This window comes from Anabrus simplex, chromosome 6 (genome assembly GCF_040414725.1).
Source record: "Anabrus simplex isolate iqAnaSimp1 chromosome 6, ASM4041472v1, whole genome shotgun sequence".
NCBI lineage: Eukaryota > Metazoa > Arthropoda > Insecta > Orthoptera > Tettigoniidae > Anabrus > Anabrus simplex.
Genome location: NC_090270.1, coordinates 208,449,806 through 208,471,974, shown reverse-complemented (window position 1 = coordinate 208,471,974; position 22,169 = coordinate 208,449,806). Strand labels below are relative to the sequence as shown.

Here is a 22,169-nt window from a genome sequence, read left to right as displayed (position 1 = left end):
CTTGTGTGAAAATGGGAAACCACGGAAAACCATCTTCAGGGCTGACGACAGTGGGGCTCGAACCCACAATCTCCCGATTACTGGACACTGGCCGCACTTAAGCGACTGCAGCTATAGAGCTCGGTCGTGTATATTCTAATGTTACATCCCTAGATGTTTGTCACAAACTGTTGGTTTTATGCGATACAAGGATAAATTTAGTTTTGATATAGAGCGAAAATATATAGAGAGATTGATCTTCTGCCGAGAGTTTCACATTATCTTCTTAAAATCGTTTAAATAATAATAATAATAATAATAATAATAATAATAATAATAAAAAATTAAGACGGTACAGAAGATATCTCAAGTCCGTTATATTGAACTAACACCAGATATCGTAGTAATCAAAACTAGAATCACTGAAAAATATGTTTCTGAAATCTTTTGTCTACCGTAACCTACGACTGAAACACGATGGCGTGCCGTGAAGTTTTATATGTTATCGGTACTGTTACGATGTCGAGGGATGCGCATTGTCAATTTATAGACTGCAAGCTTTTGAAACGTAGATGCATTGCAAAATGTTCAAGATCGCACAAGAAAATGAGGCGGCTCCATCGTATTAGAAAGTCATCTGAAGTTTTCTGTTTTCTTGTTTGTTTTGTTTTTCTGTTAATGGATTAACGCGCACTAAATATTATCGACATACTTTATCTTGGTGCATTTGTGTACGGGGGTGAGGAGTAAGGAGGGAGCTGTCTCGGTTCCAGTAGTACTGCCAACTGAACGAAAATGAAATCTGAATTGAATCTAGAATATGATCGATCGATATGAAGTTTCTACACCGTTATTATCTTAAGCCAATAACTGTGTCGCATACACATTATATAACATTATGTAACATTTCTCGATGCGAATCTTGTTCCTAGCATGAATTCTATAGTTTGGCTTTGCTGTGTAAACAACAACAGTACCAGTACGTAAAGTGTACGCCAGATGTCGCACAACGATGCTTAAGCGATTCATAGTTTGTGTTACAAAGGTTGCCAGTACGAATCTCGAAGATTGCCGAGGTCGACCGATTCAGCACTAGGGTGTAAATGCACCAAGATAAAGTGTGCCGATAATATATCGAAGGAGACGTGCCAACTTTCAAAAGTTAAAAATCAGGGGACTACGGCTTATCGCGATATGTAATGACCCATCATTGATGCCGCAAATTGCATTAACTGAAGAATATTTAACACGTTATACTGCTCTATTATATAATTAATTAGTCTTATTTATTTATTTATTTATTTATTTATTTATTTATTTATTTATTTATTTATTTATTTATTTATTTATACTGCATATATATGAACACACAAATCTTCATCGTAATTGCCTTAGACTTTTTTTTTTTTTTTTTTTGGCTAGTTGCTTTACGTCGCACCGACACAGATAGGTCTTATGGCGACGACGGGACAGGAAAGGGCTAGGAGTGGGAAGGAAGCGGCCGTGGCCTTAATTAAGGTACAGCCCCAGCATTTGCCTGGTGTGAAAATGGTAAAGCATGGGAAACCATTTTCAGGGCTGCCGACAGTGGGGTTCGAACCTACTATCTCCCGAATACTGGATACTGGCCGCACTTAAACGACTGCAGCTATCGAGCTCGGTCCTTAGACCTCTTGACAAGTTCAGAACTAAATTATTTGTTCAGAGCACTTGCCTCGCCGAATAGCTTTTAAGGGGTTACTGTTTCTAAGGATCCTTTTACGGGATAAATTTATCTCAACTATGCTTTTGCCCTTGTAAACCTGCTAAAAGTGCCTCACAGTCTGCACTGCTATGTGGAAACTACCGCCGATTGCATATGTCTTGCCAGTGTCCTCTGAAAATCCAATCTCTCCAGCTACTTAAAGAACGAGGAAAAACCTGGCATTTCCAAAAGAAACAAATCTGTTATCAAAATGGGGAGATAAGTCTCTGCGATCAGGTGAGAGGGAGGAAGGACCAAAAATCGGGAGTGTCCCGTCTGATCGAAGATTTTCGACGATGCTAGGATGGGAAATGGCTAGGACTAGGAAGGTAGCGATCGTGGCGTTAATTTAGGTAAAGGTGTGAAAATGATATCAGAAGCCTTGATCCCTGCAGAAGGCAGCAAAGTAGCCAATTTCGGTCATAGCTTGCGAAATGACAAACACAGGCTGATACAACTGATCACAAAAGGCAATACAGAAAGGAAACAGGATGTGGGCGCGAAGCTTCCAAGAGTGGTTCAACAACCACGATACGGGACACGGATGTTGTTGATCAATTTCACAGCGTTGGATTACCGTACTTAACAGCTTCTTGAACTTACAGTATTGAGCTTGAGTTGTCTGATTATATTGTATGTGGCACTGTTGTGTTCCTATAGATGGGTATAAGGTACTCCTTAAGGCTAGGTTTAGGAAGAAATCGGACTTAACCTACATGAAAGCAATGTAAAATCCGTACTACTGTAGTTTTTACAGCCGTGACAGGTCACGACCCGAACCAGATGCGAAGACACTATGAAACATCTTGGAACAAGTCGGCGACCAAAGATGGGAACTTGCCACTTCCCAAATATGGTGGGGACTTGCTATGTCTTAAGCTCTAAATTAAATAACACACAAGGGCGTATCTGACATGGCACTTTTTCGTTTGCAAGCGTGGTGAACGACATCGCCTCCATACAGATCTCATGCCTATGACATAATTTATCGACACACGTTCTATTAACGTATACACTGGGAGCTAGACACACAAACAAAACAGCATACTACAGACACCAAGAAGGCGGCCGCCGAACAGAATGAAAGGCCATTCACAACGATCGCCTGTTCTCTTTGAAAACATTCGATGCCGCCGCAGACAGAATACGTAAACAAATGGAAACACGATGAAGTAACCCGACGCTGCACCATCCCTACAAATACAACTAGAAGACATGATAAAGTTGGAATGTAAAATTTCTTTCATTTCTATTGAAATTTGGATGCTTTGTAGGTCGGTTACAGAAGAAACGCCTGAAGGATGTATGTTTTTAAAAGTCTTCGGTGTCACCCATTTATTTCTTTACATTTCCTTAAATATCGCTATTAATACACGCATCACCACCACTGTATATGTTGCTATCTTGGCCTGACCTATGTAGATCGGAAAGACGACCCTTAGGATGTTCGTAAACATATACTCAGAGCTGCACGTACCCCAACCCACAGGCAGAACACCACCCTCAAATGGAAGGCAGTATTTCTGTTAAAGTTGTAATTTCATCTCGGGGAACGCCGAACGAAATGCCAACATGCTGAATAATGTTCTTCGGGCAGTAACAAGTCAAAGTATTTCAATTCAAACTGTGAGAAACAGATAACACGAGGCACAACTTCACTCTTGACGCCCATGGCAAAATCCAGCTCACGAACCGAGAGTTAATGGGAAGAAGTACAGATGAGGCCCTACAATATGCCAAATGGCATAAAGTCTTTTTTTACCGATGAGTGTTGCATAAGCCTTTTTCCTGACGATCATCGGCAACGTGTTTGGAGGCAATCTTTTCAGGCTTCACATTTCACACACACTGCCTAATATTGTACGTGCAGCAAGGTGGTGGTTACTGATGTTTTAGGGTGGCATTATGGGGGGACACCGTACGCCACTGCTAGTCAAGAACGGCAATGTCACAGCTGTACGATACAAGGACGAGATCCTCCAACCCTTAGTGACACCGTATCGCCAGCATTTTGGAGATTTGTCTTAATGGACTATAATGCGCGCATCCATCCTGCGGTTCTTGTTAGTGACTTCCATCGTGATCACAACATCGCTCCTACAGTGGCTGCCTTATTACCCGAACATGAACCCTATCAAACAAACATGGGATAAATTAGACGAGGCTGCTTATGGACGCCATGACCCACAAACAACTCGGCGAGATCTACGCCGAATCACCACTGAGGAGTGGGACAATCTGGACCGACATTACTTCGATAAACTAGTGGGCAGTAAGCCAAGACGAATTCAGGCATGCATCAATGCACGGGGATGTGTTACGCGGTATTAAAGTTGTGCGCAGTATTCAGTAACACAAACTGAGAACGCACAGCTGTATTGTTGTAGGGGCTCTCATGTGTTGGGCAATAAATAACGCTGTTATGGTTACCTCTGCACGTGCCGCTTTCGTTCTTTTAATAAAACCCAAACCAAACCCCATGGCGCAACAGCCCCGAAGGGCTATGGCCCACCAAGCGACCGCTGCTCAGCCCGAAGGCCTGCATATTATGAGGTGTCGTGTGGTCAGCACAACGAATCCTCTCGGTCGTTATTCTTGGCTTCCAAGACTCTTTTAATAAAGAGTGAGGAACTCCTTGGACCGGGGTGATGTAAAGTTTTTTAATGTGTAATAATAATAATAATAATAATAATAATAATAATAATAATAATAATAATAATAATAATAATAATAATAATAACTATTTCTTATCTCCATTTATGCGCAGTTTCTCCGTTGTAAATATATCCCACAAATCTGGCTGGAAAACAAGCCAAATTATCTGACAAAAATTATCACTTGAAAACACTGGAAGTCCCAGAGTACAAATGCGACCGAAAGGAAGTAGTAGGCCTACACTGTCACAACATATTTCTTGTCTAGTTAATACATGGAAGTTCAACAAAACTTCGCCAGTAAAAGGTGTGCACTTCTTTCCTTTAATGAATTTAAATGACAACATTTTCTACAAATTGCCCTAAAGTTTGCTTGTCGATTTGCTAAAATTACAGAAGTACAGAAGTTTATTTGTAAAATGTGTATTAGACAAGTGTATATTCTAGAATAAGACAAGATTTTTTTAAACTGCTTACTACGGGATAGGATTTACAAAGTTAAACGCTGTTTCTCCAAAGATTCCGCCCATGTACTATATTCAGGATGTGTACATACTGTATGTTTCTACATTACCACAATGGTAGGACTGTAGATTATTTCCAAAGAAAATATAGACAATTATTTATTTAGAAGAGAAACTACCATACATATACTGTATTCTAGCATTCATCTGGATTTGAACTGGGAAAACTATGAAAAAACATTTCTAGTATGGCCAAAGGATAGTACCCGGAGCCGCGTGCATCACAAGTCACAACCTCAAACTAGATTCAAATTCATGTCTGAACTGGCAATCGAACTGTGAGTAACCACGGCAGGTTGTAAGAATAGTATCTTCTTAACGACGTAAAGTGACATATCCGGAAAAGTCTTATCTTCAAAGTAATCTGAAGAGTGAATGAGCAACATTTCATATTTTACTCAAGAGAAGGTCTTGTTCTTCATCAGCTACTCAATTCTCCCAGTTCTGTTCTGATATGTTCACCCCTAAGTATCAGAAATGTTCTCTAGTAGAACTTGAATCGCATACATAACATTTTATCGCACACACAGGACAATTCTGTTGATTTTTATCCTACAAGGCTTGGAAGTAAAAGATTGTAACATCATATTATTCAAAATACGTGAAAAATACAAATAAATTTAGTTAGACGGGGTAGCGTTTCCCCGAAGAAATTGCTCAAACGAATGGGAAATTACTGCCATTGTCCAAGAAGTTAGCTTTTGTAATTCCCGGTGGGAACATTACAGTAAACAGGGGAGAACAATTTCCAGTTCAACATCTCAAGGGAGAAATTGAGATCACGACAGCAGCTGCGTCACTGTACGGGGAGGGATATTTTATAAAGTCAGAAGGATTCTATACGAAGGGAAAGGATGATGTACAAAAAGCAAACTAAACTCAACGGGCAATACTGTTCAGCCCGTTGGGAACTAATGAACTGAGATTCTGGTACAGTAAGCAGAATGGGATAAGCACATTTGTTTTGAGGATTGTGTAATTGATTCCTTCCACTAGCTCGTGGGTAAAATGTTAAATATTACAGGCTCAGAGAATCTGCTGTAAAATCCCGTCAGTTTTCATGATGGCTTGTGAAACAGGTATGAAGTTCAGGAACCAGGCTGAGAAGCTCAGACGATAGAGCGCTGGCCTTCTGAGCTAAGCTGGTGGGTTCGATTCCGGCTCAGTCCGGTGGTATTTGAAGGTTCCCAAACACATCAGCCTCGCGTTGGTGGATTTACCGGCACGTGGAAGAACTCCCGCGGGTCAAAATTCCGGTACTTCGGCATCTCCGAAAACCTTAAAAGTAGTTAGTGGGAACAACCAATATATAATCAATTAGGACGAGTCTCACAACTGTTGCCGTCCTTCCCGCGTGCCGCATGTCGGTAAACGAGAGCGCCGTCTACGTCACACCGTTTGCGTATAATCAGATTGAAAAACAATAAATCATACTCCATTACAGTAAGAGTTGAAAATACTCTCGCTCAGCCTGTAGACAAGCGTTGTATCGTGTGATGGTATTCTGGTTCACTCACTGCAATTTAGCCTCATGAATCTTCAAAATTTCGGAGATAATTGAGTTTAAAAATTACGAAATTACGCTGTTCAACTCTTAATTGAGAAGCTATGAAACGTACTAACCGATCAGTTACTGCTGTATGAGAAGCAGACACACTCTACTGAAGCTTATCGCAGACTAGCTGAGATACATCGGTCAGGCGACTATTGCATTATCCACTCGCCCAGACACGCCACATAGAACAACTGGCAACTCGACTGAGGCTCACACTGTACAGTTTCCATATTTTCCTAGGACGTTCCATGTTTATGGTGCTCTTCGGATTCTACCGAAAGGCCTACTCAGTAAGCTTACTTGATGTTAAACGTTCACTCAAACCAGTTTACTTTTCAGGATAGGTAGCGACCGTGGGTATTGCCCCAGCACGTTTCACGAACGAAAATGTGTAACTATGAAAAACCACATTCAGAGCTTTCAACGGTGGGATTAGAATCCGCAATCAACTGAATGCAAACCTACAGCTACAGTTATGTAGCCAACCTGCCTTCAAGAAATAGTTATGAATCGATTCTCGAAACATGCTCACGTTAACACTAACCACAACCATCAGGTGCACTGCTCTAACGTCATCACTCGTTAATATCTTCCCTCCAAAATCGACCCAGCCTTCTGTAAACTTCCACTAATGAGAGGTATCACAGACCTATATTCTGAAAGGAGTTGCCAATCCTGTACTAATTAACTTTTCTTCGTTCTGGACAATGTTGTTCTTCAGGATTCTAAAGAAAAAAAAATGAAGTAGCCGCTATATTGAAGTATTCTCGAATTGGAAAGGAACTCAACTCATGATCTACGCTAATACAAGAAAACAAAACCACGTAAACCACATCAGGCGACTCTCGTGTCGATTCTGGTGTTCAGTTCTCACTCACAGGGCACGCCACCGTTCTCAAATGTGCACATAATACTCAACTTCTGAGAGTATTCAGCCCAATGAGAAGTTTTCACCACGTATCTTTCATATTCCGAAATGAACGGTACCGTATGTTATGCATTTTCCTGTTTTCAAAAGTCAACAGACCTAGGCTGCGTTAAACCAATAATCTTTCGTAGGCCTATATAGGAACTTAACAGAGTAACCACTCACCACTGGTCCCACTTGAATTATGGTAATAGTAGTAATAATAATATTGACAACTGAATGGAATTAGCTATCGTATTGCACGCCTCTAGATGAAGAGGTGCCACCAAATCATCCCGCGTGCCAAATTCAGAAGTTCTGATTGTGCTACTGTCTAGCAGCGTAGCGGAACTCTGCAAGACGGGTTCTAAGGCTGAGTTAATTTGGCTGAAAGGACGTAGAGTGCGCCATTGCAAAGGCCGAAGATTTTTGGCCCATGCCTTCTTAAGAACTGGCCACCTCGACTGGAATCGTCACCATTAACTTGGGTCCATAAACCCCACCCTCGACCTCTGATCTGTCGAGGCTGGACTTTAAAACCTGAACGGATATTTATTCTCAAAATTGTAAGATTAATGGTGCAAATTAGGAATGCCAAAATTCTAAAGTCACTTAACATCACAAAGTTAAAGGGAATAACAGAAGGCCAATTAGACGCAGAGACTCGTGTCACCAAGTAAAATTAGCGGCTACGAAATCGTCAGTTGAAACTTTCAGAAACGGTCAGATCTATTAAGGAGTAACTTTATCGTAATTACCCAGAGACGGTGTAAGAAACTGAAGCTTTCTCAACTCTCTAGCTGAAAAGTGCTGTACATGCAAACACCATGTGCTACATATATATTCATTTACATAGCCAAGTGGCAGCTGGACCGACAAACTTCTCACTTGCGTCAATAAACACCCTAAAAAGACTGTTAGGTCTCTGAAAAGCGTAGAAGCTGCTATGAACATAAGTCAGAATTAGTATCGGAACAACATTCGCTCCCCTTATCATCAAAAGTCATAGAAAGAATCATACAATACGATGGAAAAGGTCACTAATGGCACAAGAAGCATGAATTTTACAGGATTCCTAGAGTTGAACTCAGCAGGTAAGAAGCAATGTCCATGAAGGGATCACCAACCAATTAAAAAAAATTCATTTTTTCCATTTCAGTTCGTTCTATTGTATTGCTTGCCATTCTCAGAAAAAAAAATTGCTAAGACGCACTCTCAATATTGGAAAAAAAAAAAACGAAAGAACTACTGAGGAAGCTGCTCAGACGGTAGTTTTACCACCATACAAAAATAACTCCTGCGGGACAACATTTCGGCATATCGGCATTTCGGAAAACCGTGTGAGTACGTAGTAGGACGAATTATTATTATTATTATTATTATTATTATTATTATTATTATTATTATTATTATTATACCACTTTCCCTACACCTTGGTGGAGTCGCCGGTGCGAACTATGTCGCGTATGTGGATTTTACCCTGTTGTACGGCTGGATACCCTTCCTGACCCCAACTCTGTGAGGAGAGATGTATTTACTACTGCGTTTTAATGTGGTCGTTGGTGCTGTGTTGTGTTGTGTGAATATGAAGAGGGGAGTGTTGAAACAAAACATAAACACCCAGCCCCCCCGAATCAGAGGAATTAACCAGACGAGATTAAAATCCCGACCCGGCCGGGAATCGAACGAGGGGCCCTCTGAACCGAAAGACTTGACGTTGGTCATTCCGGCAAGCGGCAGGACTCCAACGAACCGCAGTATTGATATGAATTCAAAAAAATGCACAGCCCGCCGCAACCACAGGATCGTCATAGATAAAATAGACAGATATTAAGTTCTCTCATTGGCTGGCACTCAAGATTAAACGAAGCAAGGGGCCAAAAACCAGACAAGGGAAACAAACCGGTGAGATACCCGCTGTTTCTTGGAACATGCCTAGTAAGCAGAACAGGTTTAGAACCCCACCTTACGACACGGGAGTCATTCCTCAAGCTAAGAGATAGGCTTATATAAGATCCTTCTCCCCGATGTGCAAATGTTGCCTAGCCTTGTCTCTCATTATATTAATGTTCTTTATTTTATTGAAATCATTATTTTCTTTCTGCAGACAATTCAGCTTAGATGCCTGTGATCTGATAACCTAAATAACATTCATTTTTTATTGTTTTTCTCTCCGCCATCTATAAGCACAACGTTCTACAACACCCGTCGATTACACAGTGCACGCCATAAGAGGTTCTTTGAGAGAGAACACTGCGAGATCATTATTGTTCAGCAGGCGCGAACACGAACAAAAAGCACTCTTAAGTATAACAAACACGCAAAATGTATATAACAGGAAGGCTACAACCTCGCATGCATAAATGGCAACACAAACATAATTCGTGCATAGAAGACACACTTAACTGCTCCGGATAATGAAAAGGAAAATAATTGGCGATTTTTACAGGGATGTTATGGTGTTTAAAGTGCTACATTCCGTGCTTCGACAGTGAATATCTTAGTCCTCTCCTCAACATTCGTATGAGCCACGTATCTCCGGAGAGAGAGGTGGTTTTTGAACTACCTATACCAGTGCGACTCTGTTGGTCTGTATGTGATTGTGTTCTTTAATAAAGTTTTAATAGTTTAAGGGGAGTTTTAATAGTTTTAGGGTTGTTTGGTGGTGTGTATATAATGTTTTTAAGAATGATTGACAAGAAGCGTCACTCGCATTGCTCGTTGACCCGACTGGCACAGCGAACAATGCAATTCGGTATGTGGTAGACCTGGACGGGCGGTACTGACCACGCCCAATGTTGCTTTTGGATTTGCAATGGGGACTATACCGGTTGCATCTTACGCAGTGACTCAACATTTACATGAACTGTGGTTTATAGGAATAATGCAGTGTGCAGATGTTATTTTGAAGTAGCAGCTTAAGTAAACGGCATTTCCGTCACACCATACCTCGTTCCTGAGAACCAGTGCTTCATTTGGTATGTTATATGGGCTTATTTGTTGTGAAAAGGCAGTTGAAGGTTTGAGGTGTTAAGCTTGGAGGAAGTGAGACTTCATGGTGGGTCTTGGTGAGATATTTCGTGGAGGACGAAGGGGGGGGGGGGGGAGAATTGGCTGGTTATCTTCAGGGTCTCAGCTACTCAATATACTGAGATGGCCCTGAATTGGGAAGGTTTTGATAATTCAGATAATAATAAAAATAACAATCACATGGCCTCAGCTACCGTGTGCAGACATTTTAATTTGACGCAAACTGGCTGTCTCCTCGTACATTTTAACGTTCCGTTTTCTAGGCCTACCACTGGGAGAGTAAACCGATTCTCTTTTGGGCGACTATGGCTGAGTTTTAATTAATTTTGTCGGGTAAACACCAAATGTGTCACCAGAGATCTTTTACATGCCGACATCGTACGGCATGGAGTATCGAATGGACTTTTTTTTCACCGCCCTTCAAAAATCCAACTACCCCTGCCGAGTATGAACACGCTATTTTGGGATCCGGAGATCGGCACTCTACCACTGATCCACAGAGGCAGCTACGATGTTGATGATGATGATGATGATGATGATGGTCCTGTTAATCTTCGGTGATGAATGAACATATTACTCCAGATCACTATATTATGAGAATAGTATTAAAAATGCAAACATCGATATGCCTATTGCTTTGGATTTAAAGTATACTTTGTCGTAAATATACGCTTACTGCGGAACAGTTCCTAAATGTCCTTAGTACATGCATACGCATGCAAGAGTCTTATTGTACATTACTTCCTGTAACGACTCTTGACAGTCCGAAAGAGGGAGTGAAAAAACACACAAAATACACTGCATAACTAGAAGGTAAGACACATGTCTATAAATCAAAAACAAACCATTCAAAAATCACAAATTCAAGTAACAATTATAAATGTAATAACGGCTATAAACAGGAAAAACAAAATCGGAAAAACAACGTACAGAATATGGTGCAATACATTATTTTCCAAGCAGTGGTTCGGAAAAGAAATCCTAAGTCACTTCAAAAGTGTCTCGAGCAAATATACGAACTAAGTGCACACATTCCAAGTGAGCTCATGCAGATCAAGCAGCACAAGCAAACACAGAGCAAATAGTGTCGTCCACTTACGGTTGGCGAGCAGCATGGCCCACTGGCGGTGACGGTGCACACGTGGAGACATGTGTATGTCTGAAAAAGATTAGCCCCAACTACACAGTTCGTAATACAGCTCATCACAAACCCAGCCCACACACTTGTCTTCAGTAGCTGCCATATGGAACCCATACCCATAATAATTATACAAACAAACTATACAAGCGTCTCGTACCGTGGAATGTTCAATTCGATTCATAGAACACTACACGTATGTCGTGGAATTGCCTAAGTAATTTAAACCAAAGGAAACGTTGGATAGAGTGTGCAATAACCGGATTCTGACAAAACTTGTCTTACTTATTAATTTTACGCCTTTGTAAGAGGGTAGGTTAGGCCTATCGGCCCTCTCCTGCAATAGTCTCTAGAGCTAGTATCATTAGCATGAGGGAATAACTTAAAAGGCTAGTGCGTATCCCATGTAAACAGCAGAACATTTATATAATCTTGTACCGCACATGTTAATCAAATTACAAAATTAAGAGGGTGAAAAATATTTATAATATCACCGCCGAAGAACTTAAAAGACAACTGACCAAATTCCTTATAAAATAAAACGATAAATGCTAACTTCCCATTTCAAACATATAGGAAAGTAAGGCCATCTCCATACAATGCTTAAGGAGAAGTGGAAGGTAGGTTTCCAATATTCATAACCTCAGCACCGGGTGAGATAAAGTAGTTAGCCCTACGCCCACTCTCATTTGACCTCAAGAATTAAACTGCGGCTATCTAAAGTAGGCTGAATGAACCCCAGAACGGAAGTCTCATTTCTAAAATTTCAGACTTCCTGGCGAGGAATCGAACTAACATTGTTCCAAATAACCAAATACACCTTCACTGCCTTGATAAGCCACCGCCCTCATTTGAAACATATCTCTAGGTCACGAAATATGGCGTCCATTCGTTTGAAAAGAAACAGAACCACTAAGAGGGAGTATGTCTTTTGATTCTTCTTAGAACAAGCTATATGTTTAGATTAATGAAAGTCTCAAAATTCTCAGATAATCATGAGCTTTTATTTTCCTTCAACGGGTCCATTAAAATTACAGTTTGGATTTATTTCTATATTCAATAAAATCTGACACTTGATCATCAATGTCAAACATTCTTCTGGTCAATGCTGACTGCTTAAAATAATGCATATTTAATGCGGCTGTGTTTTCAATTCCAGAGATGCTTCTCTACTGTAGATTTTTTTTACATTCAACGTATGGTAAAACTCTCATCACAACTTCGGGCAAAAGAATACGCCCTGAAGAACACACAGAGCATTGACTTAACTGCACACTCCATTCTAAATTAAAAGCCAAAGGTAGGAAAACCTAGACAAAATAACATAAAAAATAGAACGTAAAAGGTCATTGAATCAAATCACAACATATTATTTTAAATTGTTAGTTGATGAGGTCTAAAGCCCACCACGATAGTACATTCAGTAAAGCCACCAAGGAATACTAAACACTACCCACCGCTGCTACTGAAAACGGGTGGGCGAACGGGCAGATTTCATCTCTGCTACCACATGACACCGGTGTGCGGAGGGCACTGCATCACAAATAAGGACACCTGTCCCACACACAGGTTTGGATCATGTCCAGAAACGATGCTATTTATTTAACATTTGCATGTATCACCACGGATATTCTCCGATCACGGTCGATATACAGTAAAACAATTCGAAAATATCTTAGAGCCTGGGAAAGTTATCACCTCGAGTTTACGTTTCAAAAAGCAGAATTGGAATTCACGTACACAGGAAATTTGAACAATTGCCTTATAAATAAAAAATTATTATTTTGTGGGAGGTGTTGTTTTGATAATGGATAGAGTTTTCATAATATAGTCTGAATGGAGAGAAAAGAAACTCGTGTCGTCCTATTCCACGAGGCGCTGCAACTCTTTTCAGAACAACCCCCATTGAAGTGAGCGGTATATAACGTACCAGCACTCCTGCCGGTACCGGGAATCGAAGCCGGACATCCGAGGAGGGCAGCTAATAGCACTAACCATTACGCAACGAAGGCGGGCTTAATTGAAAGATACTAAAATGACTAAACGGATATTTTGAATTCGCAATCAAATTAAACACATAAGTTCTTTATTTAAACCTATTAAGACAGGGAGTTGTATAAGCACAGACTGCCGACAGGTAGAAAATTTGTAGATGATCACTGAACGACATTTATCGTGACATCTCGTGCATCAAACAGTCAAAGCTACTGAAAAAAAATCACCGAAAAAATCACGGTTATTTATAATTTAGAGACTCGTTGTTCCAAGTGGAAGAAAGCAACTAGTTCTGAATGTGACTGTGGTGTACCCCGTTAGACCATTGATCATGAATGTGAGCGGTGAACTTGGACTGGTGATTAGAAGGATGTCATCATGGCTCTTCCTGAGGCCATTGTATGGATCAAGGAACTTGATGTACAACTTGGAACATTATTCGCATAATTGTGCTGTCCTAATATTTTGTTTTCTTTATGTATTTATTTACTGTTATATCACTACATGTCTTGTAAATGTCAAAAGTTAAATAAATAAACGTTCCTCATCACGGTTGGACCTTGTCTCTGTTCTATGTACAACATGAGCAGGCTCTCGACGTTTCGAATACATTACGGTATTCTTTACCCGATCCACGGTAATCAGTCTCTTCAGGCACCTCAAACTGACTACTCTAAGGCACAATAATTTACTTGCCACGTTCGCGTATCATCACATCCGCCAAACTTCTTTAAAAGTGAGACAACTAAAATTAATTGAAACTAATTTTACATTTGACGAAACCTACCATATACTTAACATTATTTACGAATAATACGCTTTCTAACCTTTCTCTGATCTGAATCTGAAATCTTCGCGCCCCCTGTGTGCCCCCGGAGGAGAGCACCCAATGGGTTGATGAATGCTGGCACCGCCGACCCTTAAGGTCCTATGTCACATATTTACTGGTTGGTACATCCTATTTTCGACGTCCTTTATTTGCTGTATTGTAGACGCAGTATATAACATCGTTGCGACATGTGCCCTAATTTCCAGCATTTCAGGAAGGGTAGGAGTGTTGAAGAATGTGGAGGAATTGAAATGTGGTGTTGGTGACTTGATTTGCCAATGATCGGCAGGTTTAAACGAATATGAGGCTACTTGTGATTACAGAAGGCGCCTGCCATCTGTCGGGCTCGCTTTGAGGTCTACAAGGAGATGAATTATGGCGAGCGGCATTTCTTGGAAGGACATACTGTATTTCTGGGTTGGAATGGGTCTTGGGTTTTGGGGTACATGAACTTAGATTGTGCTTGTTAGGATGGAGATAAGAAGGCATTTTACAGGCTCTATCATGGGAAGAGATTGTGATTTGTGGTGTACTGAATTAGGAGTGGCATGGGGGTTGACACTGAGTTTTAATAGAGTTGGAAGTTGTAGGGAACGTTGAAAGTATTTGCTAACGATGTAGTGAGCTTCGACTGCTTTTCTGCAGAATGGGCAGCCTGGGTATGAGGCAGCGTGTTTGCCTTGACAGTTGGCACACTGCGCCTGTTCTCGTGGGATTTGGACAGTCTCTTCGACCTGGGCTTTGAGCCATCCTAACTAAATGCCCATTAGCAATTTATCATCTATTCATTCACTTTAGAGACATTAGAAGACTGATGTTTGTTACACATTAACCCAAACATTACACTCGATAAACATGACCCCTGGGTGTAATGTCTATACCACTATATTACAAACATGTCGAAGCAAGGATATCGAAGTACAGCAATATTTACAAGAACTGAAGAAGCCACACTGCCATTCATACAAAGCATAAATTCGTGCCGGACAGCTTCATTTAACAATAAAAAACACACAAACTGTAGAAGCTATTAAAAAACAGCGGAAAGTGCACTCATTACATCGTTTCCAATTCTGCTCGATCAAAATATCAAATGCAATTGATTCGCCATTATTAGTAATACGCGAATGAAATAAATAGCATGTTTCGCATATGCACCTGCCATCAGATACAAAAAGATTCGGTACAAGTTACACATTTATAAAATTATGAAAATATGACTTAATGTCATTATCTGTGCATCAAGAATGCTTCTAATACTGAAAAAAACATGCCAATGCTTAAAGGAAGAAGTGGTAAATAGGATAAGTAAATAATTGATATTAGAAATATTTATGATATGTTTGCAATCTGACACAAGTACCAATTCATTCACATTAGCCATTCATTTAAATCATAAATTAAATAGGAACAAACTATCTTCCTCTAAGCACAAAAGATTCACCAATATAAATAATTTAAATACCAACAGGACCAGTGAGGAAACCTTACACCTCCTGTATGTTTTGCTAATTACATCAGAATTTTCAACTTATTCCGTGGATCACTTAAATCTATGATACAACTGTTTATGATACGACACTTACAGTTAGACGTAAGTAAATATCGCATGCTACAAAAAATAACCACTTCGAGGCTAACCATGACGACATATGGCCAAAACTATTGTGTGCAGACATTTTTATTTGACAAGATTTAGACTGCCTGCGTGGCACTTTTAACATTCTATCTTAGTCTACCAGCTTGCAGAGAAACCGGAAGTCTGCTGGCTGACGTATGGCTGAGTATTAATGTCACCGAAGTTTTTTTACATGCCAATATAGTACGACATGGAGTACAAAATAGACCTTTTCTTTTTCATCTATCAAAAATCATATTACCCCAACCTGATTTGAACCCGCGATCTCGAAACCTGGAGGCCGATACTCCACTACAGATCCACAGAAGAGCCTATATTTCGCTACATACTGTATATACATTCATTACTTCGCTTTACTGTTTCCCTGGCACAATAGTGTGTAGTGTGTTGTTTTCGACCTATTACGGAAGACAAGGAAAGGAAAATAAACGTATGATTCGATAATTTTTTAAAGATTTCACACTCAGAACGATTCAACAAAAATGATCAGGCGTTGGGTTTCTCACTGGTCACAAACTTGCTTGTTATTTTAAACCATATAAAAAAGGATACTAGTAAGTTATTACTTAGAAAAGCACATGAGATCCTTGTTTAAAGTCATACATGCACTGTAACATTAACAAATTATAAAGATTTTTTTTTTTTTTACTATCAATCAAGGGTTATGATAGCTCAAACTGCTGATTACACATACTTAAGTTCTCATTTGAAGGACTCTTACTAAGTCAAGAGTGAGAAGAGGAAAAACAAGAAACCATCAGAACGCCTACCTAGTTCTAAATAGTTAATCATGCTCTCACTGCATTTTTACGAAAGGAGGACCACTTACAGTTGTAAATTCTACCAATCATTAATTCTTAAAGAGATCGATACAGACAGCTGCTGGTCCGCATCAGATTACACAGCTAACACAGTGGCAGTGCTGGAAAACCCCAGACAGTATTTTACAAATATATACGTAGTACAACGTAGTCAGAACTTGAGAATTTGGCAAAACAAAGTTATTATAACATATATGGAATATAAATTACCGGTAATACGTTCATCTTCCTGCTCAGAAACCTGATGCAAAACCATTCCAATGAAAGAAGTAATTTGGAAATATTTTTATTAATATTTCATCAAGCTGTTGGTTTTAATCTGAAGCACATTTTGAATCAATTAGTGTCAGTTCGAATGAATTAATTAGAAATTATCATACTACAAATATACCATAAACATAATTTCGAGATTCCAAATAATACAGATAAATTTTAGGTGGTGATTTCAGTCAGGACAAGGAACAATACAAAGTTTAAAATAAGATTTAAAGCACGCGTCCAAAAAATGCCCAGTGCGACCTGCATTCTAAGAGCGTTATAGGCAGCATTCACATGCCCCTCAGAAAGATATCATGAGCCGGGTCAGTGTACGTGAAACTTTTCACATGTCACCACAGGTAAAAAATCAACGAGGATTACGTCTGGCATCCGGATTGGCCATGTGACAACGAGTAGGACGACCCCTCAATCGATTCAGCTCCACGGGAAGATGATGTTCAGATACCAGCGAACAGTCAACATTACGCACGTATAGAAGTACACATGTCTGTTCTGCAGACAAACAACACGCAGTGCAGACCATCTTCACGAACTGTTCACAAGGAACTCTGATGTGAACAATGCCGGAATCTACATTGGAACTCGAATACAAATTTCAGACGTGCGTACGGGAACACTTGTATTCCTTGTCTTAATAGGACAACCACAGAAATGTTGTGTTTAAAGTCTGAAATAAACCTGCATAATTTCTATAGTTAATTTTAAAGAATCAATGCATATTTCCATCAGGTAATATCCAAAGAAGTAAGAATTAAACGTAAGGATCATACAGTGACCTACGTGCTGTAGTAGCAACAAAAGTAATTAAATTGTCCCTTTTGTTTTCTTAGCCGGGTCCGTGGTGCAGGGATAGCGTGCCTATCTCTTACCTGGAGGAGCCGGATTCGATTCCTGGCCAGGTCAGGAACTTTTACATGGATGTGAGGGCTGGTTCGAGGTACAATCAGCCTACGTGATCACAACTGAGGAGTTATCTGACAGTGAGATGGCGGCTCCGGTCTAGGAAGCCAAAAATAACGACCGAGAGGATTCGTCGTGCTGACCACACGGCACCTCGTCATCTGCAGGCCTTCAGGTTGAACAGCGGTCGCCTGATAGGCCATGGCCCTTCGGGACTGTTGCACCATGGGGCTTGGGTTTTATGTTTTCTTGCTTTTGGCTCTTTGAACTGCTTGAAGTGTTTTAAAAAATCATGTCATGTAAAACAAGACAATATCCTCCTGGCTTTGCTCCCTTGAACGCTAGTTAACACAAATTCTTCCGTCTGTCCTAGTACCTTCAAAACTACATATCACTAAATGAAACCCTACCACCAGTGGTCAAAATGTTCTTTAAAAGAATTTGAAATTCCTATCAAATTACCTTACAATCACTGTGTTACTATAGAAACAACAAGGGTGTTTTAAGGTGACTAACCCTGCAGCCGGAGAATTTGTTCAGCGGCTTCACTGAACACTGCCAAATATATGAAACAACGTTCGCTTCCGGCTACATATAACCGCTTCATAAATTGTATAGTCCTAAGGTACTGATAACTTTTTTCACAGCCAAACTTCACTGTCAAAAGACCCCCTTTCATCCGGACTGTACATTTACATTATACAAATTTTCAATGCAATTATATAAATTACGAAAATATAACTTCATTTGCATACGATTTAACTTTCTATTGCGTGGAAATAAAAATATTAAAATTAAAAAATTAAAACACAGTAAGATATGAGTTTCACCTGCCTAATAAACTTAAGTCGTAAGGTCCTGCAGTTTTACACGGAAGATGAAATTTAAAGGGAAAAACTGGAGCAAGGTATTCGTGTTCAGGAAGAGTAATTAGGTGATGATGATAACGATGATGGTGATGATGATGATGATGACTGCCGTTTACAGTGGCCTAACATCTATGTCACTGGCCCCTGAAGAGGAGTAATTTACCAAGGGCGATGTTAGGTAAATATCAACTTCTTTGAAATCACTTAAGGAAATACTAGGCGAACAGTTATAGGGATTCTGCCACCTGGGCGACAGCCCTAAATGCAGATAAGTAGGAGATTGATTGATTAATCGACTGACTGACTGACTGACTGACTGACTGACTGACTGACTGACTGAGGAATCTGAACAACAGCAGCTTGCACTGGTCGCGATTTGAAGAGTGCAACCACCTGCTGAGAATCCAGTGACAATACAACTCAAGCTCCACGTCCCCGCAGTTTTGAGCACAGTTTTCAGCCTCAGAGTTACTAAAAAGAAATTTTACGAACCATCCAATATCCATGAAAGTACAAAGAAAAACAAATACCGGTAAGAGAATAACATAACCGGTCAAATGACAGAAACTGTTGCCTGCTGATACGGCATTCTTTCCACAAATCAAAAAATACCATTTCGACAAGATTTAAAGCAATAACATCCACAACTATACGCATGTGCCAAAGAACTTAATTACTAATGACTGAGTTAAATTTTACCACCTTTACCTTTCTTTAATGTTAACGTTCCCTCTACCTGCAACCTCCTAATTACTTCATGCAGTTCCAGTCCTGCCAAGTGTCCCCTCGCGCATGCGCTACGGGGACACATCCCTGTTAATTAACCGTCCAGCAACCACCACTGTGTTATAGCATACACAGAAACACAACACCAATTAGTTGGAGAGTATTACCTTACTGACCTTTATATAATTCCAGTGCTGCCGGGAGCCAGACATGAAAAAAGCACAAGTGAAAAAACAGTGAATACATTGCACCAGACAGATTATTAGAAGTATAAAAAGTAATTTCACTTAATTTTAATTATTAACCCAATCGTAAATGGGCACACAAATCGCTGCAGAGTAGCATACGACTCTATTATAAAAATACAAATCGTTTCCAGTAACCATAACAAAATTCCACTAATAATGTAAGAACAACATATCAAAATTTACATAACATATTTCATACGAATAGGTAAACACACTCGAAAAACAAGCAAGAAGTATGCAATATAATAACAGAGAAATAGATCTATTCCGTGTGAACATCAAAACGTACTGAAATGGTGCGTCCTACATCATAATATTTACTACCTGGCCGACCCGATATGGGGTCAACACATAAACAAAACAATATCCAATCTTGAGCAAGTGATCAATGAATGAGGAATATTATTTTTTTTTTTTTAATCCTAAGGTGTTCCAGTTACTCCAGATTATTTACAGCAGTCATAAACTGTCACAAACTGTTTTAGGATACGTGAAAACAGCGTTCACAAAGTTAGAAAATAAAACATGGACTACGGAACTGAATACTGATCGCGAGCGATGAGATGATGACTGTGAGTAGACGGAAGTGGAACGTGCTAGAGCGGCGGGATCGAAAACGCGTGTGCGTAGGAGTGGGCTTGGCTGACAAAGCAATGATATTCAATACCTCACACGACATGAAGGATAGACGTACTTAAGTGAACCGTAAGTAATACGAATTAGGACACTGTTAAGTGCAATAGAAAGAACAAACATACAGTTCACGTCGTAACCTTTTTTTGTTTTTTTGTTTTTTGTTGCGTCTCCAAGTGTCGGTTCTTATTTCAGAAGCTTCGGGACCCACTGTGGATGGGAGGTGTAGAATAATACCAACGATATTCCCTGCCTGTCGTAACAGGCGACTATGATGATGATGGCGATGCTTGTTGTTTAAAGGGGCCTAAAATCTAGGTCATCGGCCCCTAATGGTACAAAATGAGACGAAATGTTATGGCAATTTAAAAATCCATAATCCTCCACTGACCAGAATTCGAAAACGTGAGGAAGAAAAATGAATGGACATGAAGTTAAAACAATCAGTGGATCCGGCCCGCGATGCCCCACATTCCCAGAAACTAGCGTTAAACAATAGTATTACTGACCAAGGGACTGCTTCTAAAGCACAATACTGAAACGGGTCCAACCTCCAGGTCATCGGCCCCTCATAATAGTACTTATCGCTAGGAAAATAGAACCATGCTATTTGTCATGTTGCTGTACTAATCAAAAGTAGCGTAGACTCGCGCTATTCCACACAGTATGGTACTACTCACAGGTAATACAGTATAATGCGCATACACAGGCCTATGGTGTTTCGAACACTGCGGCGCTATTTACAGGCAACGCAAACCTACGGCGTTCCTCACATAAGTGGACTAACAACAGGGACACGCACTATTCCGTGGTGTCCCTCACATAGTGGGTACTAAACATAGGCAAGGCAGAACCATGTTGTCGCTCATCTCATGGTGTTGCTCGCTCATATATGTGTACGAATCGCAGGTACTGTATCCTGAGCCATACTCTGTCGCTACTAATCACAAACCTGTTTTGTACCGAACATAGTAGTACAGTACTACGCGCAAGTAAAAGCGACCCATGGTGTTCCCTGCGTGATGGTACTAATCACAAGTAGTCTCATGGTTCTAATTTGATCATCGCTTGGTCCCCCATTTTAGTCGCCTCTTACGACAGGCAGGGGATACCATGGGTGTATACTTCGTCTACGTCCCCCACCCACAGGGGGTAACAGGCGAATAAAAGGGGCCTCAGGGGCTCATAATTTGGGAGCGTCGGTTGGCGACCACGTGGCTTTCATCAGCTGAGTCCTGCGCCAGGCTCCTCACTTTCATCTATCCCATCCGGCCTCCCTTGGCCAACACTTGTTTTTTTCCGACCCCGATGGCATTAGGTATCGACTCCTAAAGAGTCTTTCATTTTCATGCCCTTCGTGGACCTCGTCTTTCTTGGGCTGATATCTTCATTTATCGAAGTGCTGAACCCCACTTCCAAATTTTTCCTCTGATTAGTATTGCCTAGTTGAACGTCCCCTTAAAACAATAAATCACGACCACTCAGGAGCTTCGGGATCAAGAAAACGAGTTCTCGTGGTAGAATATGGTTGATAATTTGGGCTCAGGACAGATATTCATACCAGAGGTCTGCCCTCTTGGAACAATTAGTGCCTAACTGCACCGAAAGTCATGACTAGCACGACTATAAAAGTTCCCAGCTTATCGTCTTTTACTATTTGTTGTACGTCGCACAAAGACAGGCCTTACGTCAACGATGG

General features: G+C 40.4%; 1 protein-coding gene across 1 annotated transcript in view; it reads right to left on the bottom strand.

The window, feature by feature from the left end:
• The window catches only part of shot (dystonin-like protein short stop), a 695,338-nt gene that overhangs the window by 455,683 nt on the left and 217,486 nt on the right, over positions 1–22,169 (bottom strand). Inside the window, exons 3-4 of the mRNA XM_067150176.2 lie at positions 19,766–19,783; positions 11,493–11,552 (exon numbers count right to left, since the gene is read on the bottom strand). Coding sequence (XP_067006277.2) covers positions 11,493–11,552; positions 19,766–19,783 — 78 coding nt within the window. The remainder of the gene's footprint in view (positions 1–11,492; positions 11,553–19,765; positions 19,784–22,169) is intronic.